General features: G+C 41.6%; 1 protein-coding gene across 3 annotated transcripts in view; it reads right to left on the bottom strand.

Annotated features, from left to right (window-relative positions):
• The window catches only part of pitpnm3 (PITPNM family member 3), a 161,381-nt gene that overhangs the window by 72,861 nt on the left and 69,924 nt on the right, over positions 1 to 18,596 (bottom strand). For all 3 annotated transcript variants that reach the window (XM_088345163.1, XM_088345164.1, XM_088345165.1), the window contains one exon: positions 1,918 to 1,988. In XM_088345163.1, the coding sequence (XP_088201289.1) occupies positions 1,918 to 1,988 (71 nt within the window). The remainder of the gene's footprint in view (positions 1 to 1,917; positions 1,989 to 18,596) is intronic.

Here is an 18,596-nt window from a genome sequence, read left to right as displayed (position 1 = left end):
ATTGATGATTGCAACCCACTCCCCGCTACCAGCGATCTCCGGATCATGTGTGCACTCCTTTCCCTTCTTCCCAATAAAACTAAGAGAAACGCACGCAAGTGGGTCTCCATTCTTGTCCTGACATATAGTTTTTTTCTATAGAATACATTCTTCACATTTTCCTATGAATAAAGATAGAGACAGTGTATAATTAAGGCTTTCAATGTTTTTGTGGCTCCAGACATATTTTGTTTTTATTTTACTTTGGTACAATATGGCTCTTTCAACATTACTGGTTGCCAACCACTGCCTATATGAAGTTTTACATAACGTCCACATGTTGGCAACAAAGTATTATGCAGAGTAAAAACATAGTCTGCTGAAATCAATTCCACCCCTTTGTGCAAAAGATTTCTTTTAAAATTATAAATTGACAGTACAGAAGTAATTTTTTAAAAATGTTTATGTTTAAGTACAGTACTTTTATTTGTTAAAAAAATGCTTGAGCCTGTAAATCGGGTTTGTTCTTTGGTTTTAATAATACAGTATTGAAATGAATGAATAAATAAGGTTTCTATGAGGGATTACTGTATATTTTATTCTGAGGAGAGATCTTTCTTCCCATACGAAAGAAAATCAAGGTCACAAGCATTCCCAGAGGCTACCACTAAAGACTGTTCGAGAACGCTTACCACTCTTGACTGCTCACCGTCAGCATCAGCTGTTCCCAGTTTGCTCATACAAATGACTACAGCCCCCAAAAATTGTGCTGTATAATGTTTTGGGTGTATGTTCATATGTTCAAAGTTACAGTAACATTTATTTTAAGTTTATGGTAAGTGCTTACCTATCATCAACAGTCTCTCAATCTCATGTGTCAACCTGTGCAAATTAGGGGTTGGCGATACAGGTATTTTTGGTATTGATCCGATCCAAGTGAATACAGGGTAGAATCGATTAATGCTGATCCGCTCTGATACGTTTTTGCCAAGAAATGTTATTATCATTACATAACTTAACCCTTCCCTCATCGAATGAGTTTAGAATTATGATTAAAAACACCAAAAATATTTTGAGCTGTTCTGTTTTTTTAAATCAGATAATAAAACAAAAGTCAAGAGAGAAACCAAAAAAAGCTTGTTATGTACCAAAAATACAAATACTCTATAACAATGTTTACAAGACAATTGTGTAAACACAATTGGATCAAATTAGAAAGTTATGATGCATGCAAAACCTTACAACCCACAAAGAACATTATCATAGCAACAGTAGCAATGGCAACCCAGTATGGATCCCAAAATTATAGTATAGATCCGATCCAAGTACTAGCTCAGTATCGATAATATTGATATTTGGATCGATCCGCATTACTGCCAATCACACCCCAAATTGATGATTGCAATTTCCCTTATTAAGTGGAAATAAACCTTACAAACACAACATGGCACCTATTTACTGACAGAAGGACAGACTGTGTAGAACACCGCAACAATATTATCTGTCTGCAATGATGGTCGTCTGCTACCAGTGACCAAGACGATTCGGGTTAGAGCTGAAAAGGGCAATATGAGATCGGTTTAACAAAAAAATGAGTTTGTTTTTTATTTTTATTTCCTGTTCCAAAAAAAGTTTTACCGTTATAACAATTCTTAATGATAAAAAAATTAAGTTGACAGGTATGCGATCTCGGTCACTCCCTTCTAACTACTCTGCAGTTCGTTATGGGACTGCTTCCATGGTAAATGCTCCTAATAAACTCACATTTTATGTCATTACATCGTTCATCTTTTTATGTTTACATGCTTTTTGAGGACAGGAACGGACCAATTAGTTTTGAATGATTTCATATTATAACAAATTGTCAGTAAAGAGGTGCCTCCATATTTGTAGTCGGTGATGTTAAATGTTTTGAATGAGATCTTGTAAGGATCATACCTCTCCATCCTCCAGTCCCTCTATACTGCTTTGCTGTGCACAGCGTGGATCGCCCAGTGGATAGAGCCCCTCTGTGTGGAATGATAAATAAAAAAGCAGGTCAAATATATTTGAGTGACTCATGTCACAGCAATTTTACAATTTGATTTTTTCTGGTATGTGCAAACCCAAAAATCTACCTACACTGCCATGAAAAAGTATTTGCCCCCTTCCTGATTTATGTACATTTTCTCATACTTAGCACTCACAAAGGTTTCAGGTCATCAAACCAATTTTAATATCATATAGAGCAAAGCCAAGAAAATGCAAAATGCCGTTTTGAAATGTTGATTCAAGGCACCAAAAAAAGTACCATATTTTCCGCACTATAAGGCGCACCTACAAGCCTTTTTTTTTTTTTCAAAAGCTGACCATGCGCCTTATAATACAGTGCGCCTTATATATGGATCAATATTAAGTCGCAAAGTCTTGCAACTAAGGCTGTCGTGATTACCTAACTGGAGCCACCTGAGGTAATCAGCTGGTGTGCTGGAACGCGATTTCCTGATTGGTGGAAGCTTTCTACATAAGCTGTCAGCGTCCAGAGATGGACGTTCGAGTGTACTCCTCGTTTCCCTGAGTGAGCCTCCAACATTCAAGGTACCACGATCCCTTTGTGTATTCCAAGTCTGATTCTCGTTGCCTGACCCTTGTCTGTTAAAAGTTTACGATCTACTCTTCCGTCCCGGCCACCGACTTACCTGCTACGTTACTCGTCACGCGTTTCACCACGGAGTTGCCATATCGTCCAAAGAGGCTTTCTGCTACCAAGAGCCGACGTCCCAAGCCTGCTCCACCGAACCTTGTCCAAATAAATCCTTTAACTGACGCTATTGGATCCGAGTGCTTGTTCTGGTCCATGACAAAGGCAAGCAGCCGCCGGCTAGATTTTCCCCTGAAGGCGAAGTAGTCCGCGGTGTATGCTGGGATTTATATACCGGCATTTCATTTCCTAACCAATGTGTCAATCATCATTTGAATTAGTCACTATTGGGTAAAGTTATTGGGAGGTAAAGGGGGCGGATCCTTTTTATCATTTACAGACTCGCATAGGCTAAAGGAGCAAAACAAAGCCTGCAATTGGCCAAAAAAGATGAATGTGAATCACACGTTGGGTTGCACTACGGCATAGAGAAAACATTTTTTACTATTCTGTATTTGTAAATATTTTACTCTCCTGGATTTACTACACTCACGGTTGTAAGAAGACGATGGTTACGTATCATTATTGAACATGATGGCTGCAAGAGAACTTAGGTGAGCTATGCGGCTTTATATTTTCCCGGTATCTTGTTTTAGAACGATCTTGATGTTTCTGTGATGAGTCTAATTTTTAAACTAAATTCAATTCAAAGTGTTTATTGTCATATGCACAGTAAAGAACCCAGTTTTCCTGCACAATAAAATTCTTACTTTGCTGTCCACACAGTTGCCAGCAAAAAATAAAATGGAAACTAAGAAATGTTTGGCATTTCTTAAATCCCAATACTTTAACCTTCCGAATGATATTTGGAACGATGCATTTGAGTGATTGGTGACATCGTACAGACACTGTTTCCGTAAATGTCCGAAACACGTATTTGCTTCTTTGCAAGCTTTCGGAATGTTAAGGGGGTAATAAGTTTGACTGAACTATCTGACTGTTTTGTCGACGTTCCCATTGCAGCACCTTATAATCCGGTGTGCCTTATGTATGGAAAATATAGGACCAAAAACTATTTTTTGGGGGTGCGCCCTATAACCCGGTGCGCCTTATAGTGCGGAAAATACGGTAATTGCCCCCTGAATATAATAGAGAATTGGGCCATGTTTGGCAGTGATAACAAAAATCAACCGTTTACGATAATTGGTAATGAGTCTTTCAGAACGTTGTGGAGGAATTTCGACCCATTCCTCTTTGCAAAACTCAGTCAAATCTGTCGCATTGGAGGGTTTTCTTAACTATTTTTTCACATAAGGCCAGATAGTCCAAAATTCTTTGTGCCTTAAAGGTGGTGTCCGCTAAGCTGTATCGATTCTGCCTACCTGTCACGGAACTGCCATTCCGTCCGACGCTGCTGATGACCAGCAAACACCGGCGTCCAAAGCAAGCTCTGACAACTCATTCCAATAAAGATTCCTTTAAAACGAACGCAATTGGGTCCGAGATTCCGTTCCTAACAGTTTGTGGGAAGAGCTTAAAAATGCTTTGCACAAACAATTACCATCAAACCTTAAGGAACTTGAGCAGTTTTGTAAAGAAGAATGGGCAAATATTTCTGTTTCAAGAAGTGCAAACCATATTGAGACATATCCAAAAAGACTTGTGCCAAAGTATCAACTCAAAGGGGGGCAATATTTTTTCAACGCCTCTTTTTATTTTTTTTATTTCTTTGCACAATATAAAATGTTGAATACATTTGTTTCCTTTTCCCAATTGTGTGTCACATATCGTTGATTTGGAGAAAATATTTTGAGGTTTTTTTCATGTAAACGTTTGAAGCCTGAAATATGACAATATGGCAAACTGTCTTGAGGGGTGGCAATACTCTTTCAAGGCACTGTACATCTGGAAATCTTTCTGGGAGTTGTGTATGTTGTTCCTTCTCACCATATGGATTGACATTTGCCTCTTTTTTTAATTCAAAGTTCGTGGCTCAAATTGCTTGAAATTTTGTGAAGGACTGGCTGAAATTGCCTGATTCCCCAACCCCCCAGTGACTGGAGATTGGTTTGAAACTTGAAGGTTAAAACTTGACATTTACTGGCGCGATTTACTCGCACCTCTGCAAATAGATATTGATCTTTGAACCTGGTCGATATTACGCTAATGCCTCTTTATTTGTCTTCATTTTACCTGTAGAATGGATATTGCTCCTCCTATTTGGTCGGATAATGAAATGTTTTTGTGGGGCGGACACTGTACAAAATCAAGCCAAGCTCCGTAAGCCTTTGTACACGTATTCTCAATCCATTTCTACGTTAATTGGATGTTTATATGGTTGTATTTTCTCCTCCGTTGCCAGACACAAGGGAACCTGCTGCACGGCGACACTATTTTTGGTCACAGAGCAACAGAAAATCGATCAATGGCCTTTTTATCCTTTCTCGTAAAAAAAAGAGGGAGAAAAGAAAGGCAGGAGGAAAGTTACTTGTTCCCAGGGGGCAAAACATTGGCGAGTCCTATACAAGGACTATTTCAAGACGAGAGGTCTTTACATGCTTGGAGGAATAGAAATGGCCGGACTTAATGCGGTCGGAGATTTCAACATTTAGTTGGTTGCAGTGTTCAATACGGCAAAGTTCAGTAAAGCTATCGTGGTTAACGGATCCCTTAACCTCCAGGGCTGTCGGGGTACCACTTCCTGTGGTGTGTCTTGGGCATTTGCAGCCTGGTGGTGCCTGTTTCTCTTCAGGACGTTTATTGGGGTAGGGGTTTGATACCCCCACATGAAACGGTTATCAGTAGCAAGCGAATCCTCTTGATCTGACTAAGATACAGCACCCTACTCATCTGGTCATCCTGCTCTTCAAAAATAAGAACGGCCTCAGCATTGTTAATCTTTGTGATTAAGGGCTTTACAAATAAAAATGACTTTGACTTGACTGGAGAAGATACTATCAGAAATAATACATGCTTTTTTGTTTGAAATCGTGGTTTTTAAACTTGCACTGCCCCTTTTCTGCTTCTCTGCCTAATGATGTTGTGGTCTGAGTAATACATCTTGAATGCGGAATTCGTTTTCAGCCAAAAGCCACAAATTCAACAAATCCCCACAAAAGCACCAAAAGGCAGAAGAGGATGCTTTCCATTGCCTACAAAGTCGTACTTCTCGACCTGTTAAACTTGCCTTGGAGCCAAATGTCTTTGGTTTGACAGAGTGGCTCCCAGGTGATTTTTCAAAAAGGTTTGATAATGGAAAAATATATGATTTCTGGAGCACATAACTGGAAAATAAATGGAGTTTTCCATGACGTCTACATGATGGTATCATGTTAAGTGAAATGGATCATGTCCTTAATCCATATACAGTAGTCGTGCAATAAAACAAACAGACTGTTTCAAAAATATTTCGAGTTGCCAACCCGTGACTTAATGAAATGTTCCATAACGTCCAAATGTTGGCAACAAAGTATTATGTAAAGCAAAATCTAGGGTCCTGAAATCAAAACGAAAAAGCATTAAAAAACAAACCCGAAGCATTACAGTATAACAAAACATATAACCTTTTATAATGAGCAACAATAGGTATAGGAGAATATTATTTATTCTAAAAATTTGGGTTATCCCTATTCAACCTTGAGCAAGAGAGCTGAGATTAAATAAATACAGTAAATACACTGAGGGACCTGGAGATGAAAAACAACTCAATTAACTAAATATGCTCTTTCAAGTGAAAAATAATACATTCACTTTGAAGAGTCTTATTTTTTCATTCTCAGAACAAACATTTGACTATGATAGCCTGACGTCAAGCCTGTTCTGTTGTATTTCTGGCATAAGTTTTTACTCTTTTTAGGGCAGAAAATGTCCATTTGACAGAAGCAGTGGACACGCTGAATATACTGTATTGTTTTGGTGAATTACCTCTCCCGATGTTTGTGAAAGCTGTAATGTTTCTATAAGCCTGCCAGAATCCAAATTTGAAACAATTTAGAATTTGATTGGCTGAGCTCACAGCGATATCACAGGGACGCCTGCACATAAAATATCGCAGGACTATGGGCAGATTTCTAGGCCTAGCAACACGCAATCCTGAAATGTGATTGATTGAATGCTCAGATATGAAAGCACACATCTGGAAGCAATGCAATCGGGGGCGAAGCAATGTAAGAAAGCTGACAGCCGATTTGGAACTGTCTTCTATGTTTACTATCATTTGTGACTTTTTTTAGGCAAAGAACAACAAAACAGCACCAGTTAATAATTAACAAGTATTGATGGACAAAATATAAATAATATCATATAATTCAGATATATTTTAGGCCGACAGGAAACGCCTTGCAGGCCCTCAGGGCCCACAACTGCTGTAATTCCTCGTTACTTTGCGCTTTGTACTTCGCGGTCTCAGAGCAAATTAGACGACCCATAATACTTGATTTCATATTGCTGCAATTACGGGCCTGCAGAGCACATTTTCGTAAAACCTGGCAGCAGCTATTATCCCCGCCCGCATGTCGCTGTGAGCGGGAACTGGCAAAGTGCACTTATGTCAGGCCTTACAGCTCTTTGTTTGCCATCATTTCAGTTTAAAATGAACTGCACTTGTGCAGCCGCGATCCATCATCCCCAATCCCATATTTTTGTGAGGGGGTGACAAGGAGACGGCACATTTGTTGAGTCATTCTTAAATATAATGCACGGTTGTGGCCACAATCCATTATTCCCTGTTGACCATTTCTGAGAGCAGGGGCCAACAGAGTGCATTTCTTGGGGCATTTAAACTGTGCCATTGTGGCCCGACAAAAAGGAACTGCTGTATTTTGGCCGCCATCTATTTACCCCAGTTAACTTTTCCTGATACCATGGGCCAAGAGAGCAAATTGGTGTCATGCGTGGTGGCTCTTTTTTCTATTCTTTACGCCTAAAATGAACCGTATCCGCGCAGCCGTAATCTATAAACCCTGGTTAGCCATTTATTGTGAGTGGGGGCCAGCAGAGCACACCTTTGTCAGAGCTTGTGGCTCTTTGGTTGCCGTTATTTCTATCTAAAATGAATTGCAATTTGATCCCTTATCCCCAATCCTATATTGCAGCAGAAGGCACTTTTGTCTGGAGAGGTGGACTTCTAGCCTGCCTAAAAGGAAATGCACGGTTGTGGCCGCAATCTATTATCCCTGGTCGGGTATTTCTAAGAGCAGGGGGCCAACATAGCACAATTTTTTTAGGTGTGCCTTCGTGGTCTGTCTAAGTTGGGCTGCACCTGTTTGGCCTAGATCCATTATCCCTAGTTGACTGTGGCTGAGAGCGAGGGCCCAGTAAAGAAAATGTGTGTCATGCTGAACGACTTTCTTTACTCCTAAAATAAAAAGTACCTGTGCAGCTGCGATCCATTAACCCAGTCGTACTGACTCAATGACCGGGGGATGGCAGAGTCCCTGTTGAAAATAGAGGTGGGGGGTGGTTGCTGGGGGGTTTAGTTCATGGATTTTTTTCATATTCCGGTCCACATTAACCGCCATAAACAAGGGATTACAGCACTATAATTATTTCAAAATACTGTGTTGGCACATTTTTATCATCTGAAATTGTTGTGGGGCATTTTGCTTGCCAAATCAATCAGATACGGATTCAGCACAACGATAATTAGAGGTCCGGGTGCATCAAAATATTTAGCATGAAAATGATGAAAACTAAGGGCTTGCAATATTCACCTCGGCCTCCTTAACCGCAATGTATATTTGATCAACGAGGACCTTTAAAAATTAAATTTGGGAAGGTACAATCATCATCGTAGAGCAAGCCATCCTCCACTTTACGACCAAATCTAATTCCAGAAGGCAGTTGTGGAAAGCTTTTCACTAGATTAACCAACAGCAAACAGTTCTTGCCTTGGCCCGTCTGACAACAAAGTGTTGGATAACAACTGAACTGTGGAACCTGCACCAAGATGTAAACAACCTTTTCACTATTTAAAACTCTAAGATGTATTCATTCCTCGAATACCGCCTCGAGGTTGACACAATGAAAAGCTTAAGAAGCATCCAGCAAAGCGATAAAGAGGGGCTGTTGTAAGGCTGATTGTAATCCATAATCTCTTCCACTGCAAAAAAGAAAAAAAACACCAGTCAATTGAGTGCCTTGCTCGCAGCTGAATTGGCGGTCTCAAGTGTGCAGCCACTGTTTTGTTCCTGATAAAAATTGCTGCTATGTTGACCGGTGCCGCTGACAAATACTGGTTGCACTCCCAGTCTTTTCTTTCAAATTGTGCTTTAACATTGGTGCTGAAAACAGGAACCGACATTTATTCTGTACTAGAGCAGTGTTTCCCTTTTTTGAGCCAAGGCGGCTTGTTTTTATGAAACAAATCACGAGGCACACTGAGAAAGTTTATAGTGTAGTACACACTAAATAAGGAGAAAAGACATCAATGAATTTTGACTTGCAATGAGAACAGGAGAGGACTGTACAAAAATCCTCAAGCTAGGAAAATTCCAATCTGTTCTAAAGGTTCTCTTCTGAGCCCCTTCTTTTTCCTAAATCACCCAAGTTGAAGAAAAGCACCATAAAGGGGTTGGGTATCAAATAACAGCAACATTTTTGGCCAATTGTGACAATGACGTAAACAGTGCCTAGTTGCCAAAATAATGCTCAGCAGTGAGGTATAATGGACAACATAACTAACAGCCCTGGCATCCTATATAATCTCCTTGGCAGGTGTTTAATATTAAAACAGAAACCAGCAGAATGAAATTGACACACACTGTATGTTTAAAATATTTAAAAATGAATTCCTGGAACCAGGATAACGAATCATGACAGTATAATGTTCTTTTAGCATAGAAGGTAATGCAGGTTATTCATTTTGGTAAAAATAATTCTGTAATTTCAGACTCTTACCCTACTTCTAACCTGATTTTTTAAGGGTTAGGGTTCTTATTTCACTTATCATTAGAAGATAACTAGTAAATAAAAAAGATATCTGTAAAATAACCTGACAAAAATGATCTCGCAATGCACATAATCATTGTTTACTAAGCTTTAATGTTTTTTTCTTTTTTTTTTCTTTTTTGGAAAGTACGTAAAATTAGCTAAATTATAAGTATGATTTTAGGTCAGATCATTTATCATTTTTTTCAGGGCAATCCTAAGCAGTTTCAGCAAAAAATAAGTTATTTAACATATATTCCTGTTTTTACTTCATAGGCAGATCATTACTATATAAAAAAAAAACCTGTTTTCTGTTGCCACTTACTGATATGGTTATTTACTCAGCGCATCACTGGAAGAAAGCAGAGATATTCAACAGTGGCCCGCTTTCCGACAAAGATTAAATCGTGCAATTATCTGCAGTACACTGGACAAGGTCTCACGGCATAGTGGTTGAAAAAGAACGCACTAGAGCATATGTGTCAAAATCACGGCTCATGGGCTAAATGTGGCCTGCCACATATTGTTTGCGGCTTGCGATAGTCAAAAATGTTTGAGCATCTAAAAATAAATGGATTGAGAGTCCATCCATCCATTATCTGCACCGCTTATCCTCAGTAGGGTCGCGGGGGTGCTGGAGCCCATCCCAGGTGTCTTCGGGCAGTGGGCAGGGGACACCCTGAACTGGTTGCCAGCCAGTCACGGGGCACACAGACACACCTAGGGACAATTTGGACCGGCCAATTAACCTGACATGCATGTTTTTTGAATGTGGGAGGAAACCAGAGTGCCCGGAGGAAACCAACGCAAGCACAGGGAGAACATGCAAACTCCACAAAGTAGTTTCGATCTCATGACCTCAAAACGGTGCCGCACACGCGCTAACCACTGTGCCGCAGCGCTGCCTGGATTGAGAGTGCTTTGACCAAATACTACATTTACTAAGTGATGGATCAGCAAAATTACATGCAAATTACAGGTTCCAAATCAGTGCCGATGAGTGGAATCGGAAAAAATCCCCCAAAATGTCTAAAATATTTTGTTTTTTTGTTATGTTTAGTTTATAACATGTATGTGAAGCTACTTTTTTAATGCAAGTGTAATTTTTGTGACTTAAATAAGTAATATATTCCAAGGTTATTTCGCATCAAAGAGTAGTTCATGTATTTTTCATATAATTCAGAAGTTACATCAGGCCCTTTTAGTACAGCTATTATGCTTGTGTGGCCCTCAGTGTAAATTAGTTTAATACTATAGTATACATTAAGAACTCACTGAAATCCTGTAATTATCAACAAGAACACCATGTAGTTGTTTATGCTGTCAATGCGCTAAGCATGCTAATGCTCTGGTCTGCTGGAAGACATCAGGTCTGTGGGAACCCTTGTTATTTTAAAAAGGAGACTCAAGGCTTTTTAATATGGCTTTTAACTGATCATTTTCATTTAGCTTTGAACTGCCTAACTCCTTATTTTTACCGCATCAATTATTATTTTTACATTTGAGTGTGGGCAGCACGGCGGAGCAATGGTTAGCGCGTGTGCGGCACAGTTCCAAGGTCTTGGGAACCTCCTGTGTGGGTTCAAATCCAGCTACCTGACTTCCTGTGCGGAGTTTGTATGTTCTCCCCGTGCTTGCGTGGGTTTCCTCCGGGCACTCCGGTTTCCTCCCACATTCCAAAGACATGCAATTCAGGTGGATTGGCCGGTCCAAATTGTCCCTAGGTGTAAACGAGCGAGAGAGTTGTCTGTCCCTGTGTGCCATGCGATTGGCTGGCAATAAGTTCAGGGTGTCCCCCTGCCCACTGCCTGATTATTGCTGGGATGGGCTCCAGCACCCCCGCGACCCTACTGAGGATAAGCGGTGCAGCGAATGAGATGAGATGAGATGAGACATTTCAGTGTTTCCTTATCTTGGAGTGTGATTTAATATCTGAAATCCTGAGGCCATCTGCTCCCATCCCTTTCAGTGTGGATAACCCAGCCTCGGGTCCCTTTCCTCACATGGTTAGTCTATGCCTTGTCATAATCACAATTTATTTTTATTGCTGTTTATTTTGTTTTTATCATACTTTAACCATTGTGTGTGTCTGTATTACAAGTTTCGGTTTGTTGTGTGGGGATAAAGAAGGGGATTTTATTGTACACTGTATGGTTTTATACAGCACTTGGAATGTTTTATTGCCTGAAAAGTGTTTTACAAATAAATTGATTGAAATGATTTAGTTTGAGGGCAGCGCAGTGGTTGGCGCATGTGCGGCACACTTCAAGTGATGGGAACCTTCTGCGTGGGTTCAAAACCAGCTCCAGACTTCCTGTGCGGAGTTTGTATGTTCTCCCCATGCTTGCGTGGGTTTCCTCCAGGCACTCTGATTTCCTCCCACATTCCAAAAACATGCATTTCAGGTGAATTGGCCGGTCCAAATTGTCCCTAGGTGTGAATGAGTGAGTGAGTTGTCTGTCCCTGTGTGCCCTGCGATTTGCTGGCAACCAGTTCAGGGTGTCCCCTGCCCACTGCCCGATAATTGCTGGGATGGGCTCCAGCACCCCCGCGACCCTACTGAGGATAAGCGGTGCAGCTAATGAGATGAGATGAGATGAGATTTAGTTTGATAAAAACTAAACTAGCAAGAAAACTCTTACACTCTTTTTAGCTCATCAATAATAGAAACAGGATGGTTGAGGTCTAAAAGACCTCCAGGGTGCGACATGAAAGAAAAAAACTTTGCCAGTGTAAAATATTGATCGCCTCTGTGTGGAGCCGCCGGCTACAAACAGCATGACTAACAAGTTCACGACGGCCTCGGAAAAACGTGACGTTTCTAGTTAGCGTGCCGCTCGCCTCGGTTCACCTTCAGGTCTCTCGCACCGTGGCGGTGTCACGTTTATCTGGCGTAGTTGAGCAGATGGTTGAGAAACCAACGCTGCAGAATGACGGAGACGCGAGGAAAGCCAGCAACGAGGAGCTTTTCTGCATCTCGAACAACGCCTGCTGCGACTTTCTTCTCTGTTCTAACGTTGAAAAACGATGGCACGTTAGTGTCATCCGATACAGAAATTCAGACAAAATATTGTCAAAGGCTTTAGTACCCAAACCTAGCTTAAAACAACTGACAACCTTAACATTGGAAATCAATTTTAATCTTAATTCGATCAATGCCAGACGTTTCTCTCCCATAGGAAGTACCCGTACCAGCCAATTTTGAATTATTTTTAAAGGCCTACATAAAATTTTGTTCTGTAATTGTATAGTCATAAGGCATTTTAAAAGCAATTCTAAACCCTCATTAGAACAAAAGTATGTTTCTAGCCTTTACCATTGTTTAGTTAACAACAGTTGAACGTTCTGAAGTTTTTTTGAAAAGTATTCATTTCCAAGAAAACTTCGGAAAAATGGCTTTTTGAGAAAGGATGCATTTCAAGCAGAACCTTTACAATAGTGCTTTTTAATATTCGTGACAGGTTTAATACAAGAACATTGAACTTATGCATAAACGATGCATGAACTGTGCAATAATTTTTCTCTTGTACCTTGATGACACAATTTCGGTCATCCGAGGGGCTGCCCACACACTCTCAGTCGCTGGATAGAGAAAACAAAGCCACATAAAGAACTATGGCCAGCCCAAACCCGATTGTAATGATTGACATATTAGGCCCGACCCGACATGAATTTTCAATTTTCAATCTTACCTCTTTGTAAACCTGATGTGTAAAATATGAAAACTAAACAGAAACCTGTCACACTGACTACGCTTACATACAGACAATGTTCAGTTTAAAAACAGAACATTCACCAATGCCTTGAATTTGTAAGGCTATATAAATGTGTGCTTAACCTGACAAACCCAGATTATTTTTTGTCGATAAACCGGATAATAAAGTTACATTTTCTTAACCACTAGGGAAGTAGGGGCATCATTTCTTGTAATGTGTTTTTGGCAAGTTACTACTTTCATAAACGTATTTCTCGTTCATTCAAATCTAATCGTTCTTCCAATGCCTTATGCACGCTCAATTCCTTCTTCTGCAGTTTTTCCGACTTTGTTACATTGATATCAAGCCTTGATCTCAATTACACAAACTGCAAATAACTCGCTTTAAGGGCTATACCATATTAACTCTTGCTGCTAGCCATGACAGCAGTATATCCGGATTGACCCTAAAAGCTGAATTTCTATCTGAAACCAAATGTCGCCTGCAAGTAAATGTACTCACTTCGGTTCTGCCATTTTTAGCCGTTTAATGGCGTGACAAACGTGTGCGGACAGACGTCAGCGAGTGACATTATGGGAACAGCGGCACGAAAAAAGGCACAGTGGCGGAATAAATGGGAACGCGCCGGTTGAGGACAATTGGAAAAAACCCGAGATGAAGAAATAATTGGTGAGGTTAGGAAGCCATAAAGGCTTCACAGGAAGCGACAAATAGACAGGAATTTAATATGCGGAGCTTACAGATATGAGCCCGCTGCACTTTTCAGGCGTTAATTGCGGGTAGATTTCCCTTTAAAGGCACAGCACAGCAACCCTATCTGACCCGGGATAATGTCGGTGCTTATTATGCTCACACAATACTGATGATGCGGCATAAGAGTGGGCAGCAGAGAACTTGACAGTTACAATGCCTCGCAAAAGTACTTGCAAATACTTCCTTAAAATATGTGTATAAATATGACGTGCATTTATAAAAACTGAAAAAGTAGTGTGATTAACAAATTATTGATGTTGTCACAGATCAGACAGACGAGGACGACAATTGCGTCACGTTAAGAAAGTTTATTTAGAGCTTGATTGGCAGGGAATTCAAAAGAGCTGGTGGTAAACAAGAACAGACAGGTGGAACTGATCGGGGTGCAGTGAAAGAGCAGGGAGATGATTGGTGCTGTTTACTGGTAGAGCGAGAGCTCATGACAGACGTGCTGATTAAATGGTAAAACTAATATAGCTAAAAACTTGTGCATTAAAAAAAAATAAAAGTGTCGCAAAAAATATTGGACCGGTTTGCTGTGATCACAGCCACATGTTTTTGGAAATGCCTTTATAAATTTTGTACATCTTGAAAAAGAAATATTCGACCATTCTTCCTGACAAAACAGCAAGTTCCTTAAGGTTTGATGGTGATCATTCGTCGCTAAGCTTTTTTTCAGATTTTCCACAAATACTCTATAGCAGAGGTGGCCAACTTGGTCCTCAAGAGCCGCCTGTTGTCCATGTTTTTCTGTTCCAATACAGACGCTTCCCTACTTACGAACATTCGAGTTATGAAAAACAGTAGAAAAATACTTGGACATGGCTGTGAGTTGGATTTTGTATTGTGCATCTTTTTTCGAGTACAGGACTTTACTGTAGTGCTTCTTTCCTCCGCTACCGGCATGTGGCACTGTGAGAGCTCAACCACCATCCACCCAAAGGAAGAAATCCCGCTTCCTCTTCCTTGTAAACATACTATACTGTATCTCCAGCGCGCTAAGAACTTTGACATTTTTATTGTTTAATGTCTCCTGCTTCCATTCAATATAGTTGGTGTAAAGTGTAAAGATGAGGCGAGACATTTTTTTAAAATTAAAGTGGCAAATGGAAATACAGGATGGTAGTCTTCCTGTTGGGCATTTCTGCCTGGCGCGCCTCCCCCGGCGCCTTTGGAATGCTCGTGTGCCCTGAACACTCTGGCCTGACTGGGTCATCAGCTGGGGACCACCGGTCATTGATGTTTCGCTCCTTTAACCCGAGGGCATCTCCCGGTGGCGGAGCGATAGCTGGGAAATCTCCCTGCCAACCCCACTGATGCCTTAAGTGTTGCTTGAAGGCCCCCAGTTCCTGTCATTCCTATGCAGCCACAGCCAGAGGCTGCCCTTTTCCGCCTCTTCTGACAGCTTTTTATTTGCTCTCCGGTTGCCAGCTCCTGTGCATCCAAGATCTCTGAGCAGGCAGGAGGTTGAGGAGACCACAAAACCCCTTCACTCCACCTCCACTGGGCATACTGTAGTTTTCCAGCCCGCCTCCCTGCACTCGGCTGCCATGTCTTCGTACTTCGCCCCTTTCCTCTCGTATGCTGCCTCTATTCCTTCCTCCCAAGGGACAGTGAGCTCCACCAGGGGGACCGCCTTGCTGGCTACAGACCACAGCACAATGTCTGGCCGCAATGATGTTTCGGGGATCTCCCTGGGGAACTGCAACTGCCTTTTGAGGTCAACTTTCATTCTCCATTCGCTGGCGGGCGAGAGGAGCCTTCCAGAGTGTAACAGGCGAGGGGAAGTGGTGTTGTTGCGAACGTTGTCGCCAGCCCTTGCAAACTGGATGAGGTGATTTGATGGAGGAGCTGGCTGACTGTTTGCCTTCTGTCTGCAACCTTCGACTACCTCTGCCACCTTCTTTAGGACGGCATTGTGCCGCCACTTGTAGTGGCCTTGGGAATGTGCCTTCTTGCAGCTTGAGAGGATAGGCTGAAGGCTCGCATTGATGGTACTACATAGGGGGCAGATCGCATCAGTGCCAAACCACAGATGTAGATTTTGGGGGCAGGGTAGTGTGTTGTAGGTTGCCCGGATCAGAAAGCTGAGCCTGGCTTGAGGGATCTTCCACAAGTCGCGCCACGACAAAGGCCTGTCCATGACCCCTTCCCATGTTGTCCAGATGCCCTGTATGCTCTGGGAAACCGCTTTGATGGTATGGCGTTCCTGCTCAGTCCTTATCACTTCCGTCACCACCATCTCTTTGGAATGCAGCGGCAGTTGGAGTATGTTCCGACCAAAGAGGCCCACGTCTGAGAGACATCTTGGCAACCCCAGCCACTTACTAATATAAGAGTTTGCCAGCCTATCCAGCTTGCTTGCCAGTGGTGAGTCAGACTCAGTTTTGTTCAACTGTCTGACGTGTTCTTTAAATGTTCAGGTTTAACCAAGCTACTGCTATGTTATACTAGGTCTGCTTTGGAAACTTTGCAAGAAGGCTTTTATTAGCTGTATACAGGCTAAAATGCTCTCACAGTTTAGAAGTCTTGCTATGTGTACTTGATTTTGACGCCGTCATTTCTGTATGTTTATGTTACCGCTCTAGACAGAGATGCTAATCCACATGAGCAAATCACAGCAGAGATTCTGTCTATGTAGAAATGTCTCACCTTGTTGGAAAAACATGTCGGCCGACAATAGTCGACAGTGGAAATCATCGTCGACCATCTCAATTATTGTTTTTTGTTTACAATGTCAACTAATCGTTGCAGCTCTTCCATATATACAAGAGAAAATCTAAGTAATGGGAATTTCCACACGCTACCACTAGTGGGTGAGTGCTCGAAATGGACTGGAATACACTCTGTTGTACTGTATGGAGAAGCAGCAAGTGCAGTAACCAAATCCTTGGAAGAGTTTACCAGCTCTTCGCTCATTTCCCTAACGACACAGGCTTTTTTGGGGGGAAACAATGCCACGCAGAAGAAGGATCGCCATAGTGAACAAAATTGTGTGATCACGCTAACAGAGACATTCAGTGCTGAAAAGTTTTTGCAAAGTTAATGCATAAGTTCAGTGTTTTTGCAACAACATCTTATTTAACGAGCAAATTGCACTTGTGTTTATGGAAAGCATTGTTTAGATAATGAAGGTGTCACAAATCCCCCAAAAAGCACCAAAGTGAAAGTTCTCCTTAAATGCATCCTTTCACAAGAAGCTGAGTATTTTCAAGTAACTTCAAAACGTTTACTAAGCAATGGTGTCAGAAACCGAACAGACGGAGGACCCAGACGCGTAATGTTTTCACACAAGCTTTATTTTACGGGAATGGGGCAGTCATGCGCGTGAACACAAACGCCAGTGATTCGGCGATCGCTGGGCAGAAGTAGTGAGACAGAGAAGTCAGGCGCGGGAAAACAGGAAGCCAGAAGCAGACGAGATCGAAACTGGACAGGACAGACGGGATCCATACCAGATACAGGACACACGACCCAATACCTGACAGGACGGGACAGACGGGACCGATACCTGATACTGGATACACGAGCAAGAGACCGGACAGGACAGACGGGATTGATCCCGGATACCGGATACTGGAGGAAGATACCGGACAGGACGGGACAGACGGGATCAATACCGTACACTGGGGCAAGATACCGGACAGGGCAAGACAGACAGAATCGATACCGGATACTGGATACACAAGCAAGATACCGGACAGGACGAGACAGGCGGGATCGAAACCGGATACTAGATACACGAGCAGGATACCAGACAGAGTCAAAATATAAGTCTTGCAAGTCCAGAGGTTCGTTGACAGACTGACAAGGAGTGAATGAAAGCACTGAGTTCAAATAGGAGGGAAGCCAATCAGGGAAAGAGCAGCAGCTGGCGCCAAACGAGCAGGCCCAAGTGAGGGCAATGGTTAACCGTGACAAATGGTAAAAACTAGTAACTAAAGAGAGATGAAGGCTTAAGCTTTCTTTTGTTATGTCCTTATGTCTACATAGCTACAGAACTAATAATAAAATTGAAAATGACCAAAAATGTCTTGCACCTGCTCTTCCCTTTTAAGAGGAACATCTGGCATTGAACGAGTTAAATGTCATGCAAGTAATGGACATTAAATTATTGGTCCGCCCTGCACAACAACAGCGACCTGAAATTGCCCAGAAAAGTCAAAAAAGTCCATTGCACAATTGGGTCACGCTCAGGAACATGTGCGCATGAAATTCTTCTAAGAGTCCGGCACTTGTTCGACAGCGGAGCACTTCACGGCTCCTTGATGCTTTGGTAAGTGGCCTCCGACTAGTGTGTGTGCATTGTTTTGTGGCTGTGTGCGCAAAAGGCATTTTGAGGAGCATCTTCTCAGGAAATATTGCTTTCATCTCACCAGAAGCTCAAGTAGTTTTTCTTCTAAGTTCAGTTATTGAAAGCTTGTGCTTATCCTTAGTTTATTTTCTACAAGGTAAGACTTGACAGTCAACCTAGTGGCAAAATAACTGTATAAGTAATGTCAGTTACCATACCTGTCCTGTGAAAAAAACGTATATCCATTGCTTTCCCCATTATTCTCCCATCAAAGTGAATTTAATATGTACTGTATACGCATACTGTA

The sequence above is a fragment of the Urocampus carinirostris genome, chromosome 10 (assembly GCF_059441175.1).
Source record: "Urocampus carinirostris isolate Australia breed hairy pipefish chromosome 10, RoL_Ucar_1.0, whole genome shotgun sequence".
Classification (NCBI taxonomy): Eukaryota; Metazoa; Chordata; class Actinopteri; order Syngnathiformes; family Syngnathidae; genus Urocampus; species Urocampus carinirostris.
Note: the sequence above shows the minus strand (reverse complement) of the source record. Positions and strands in the feature narration are given on the sequence as shown.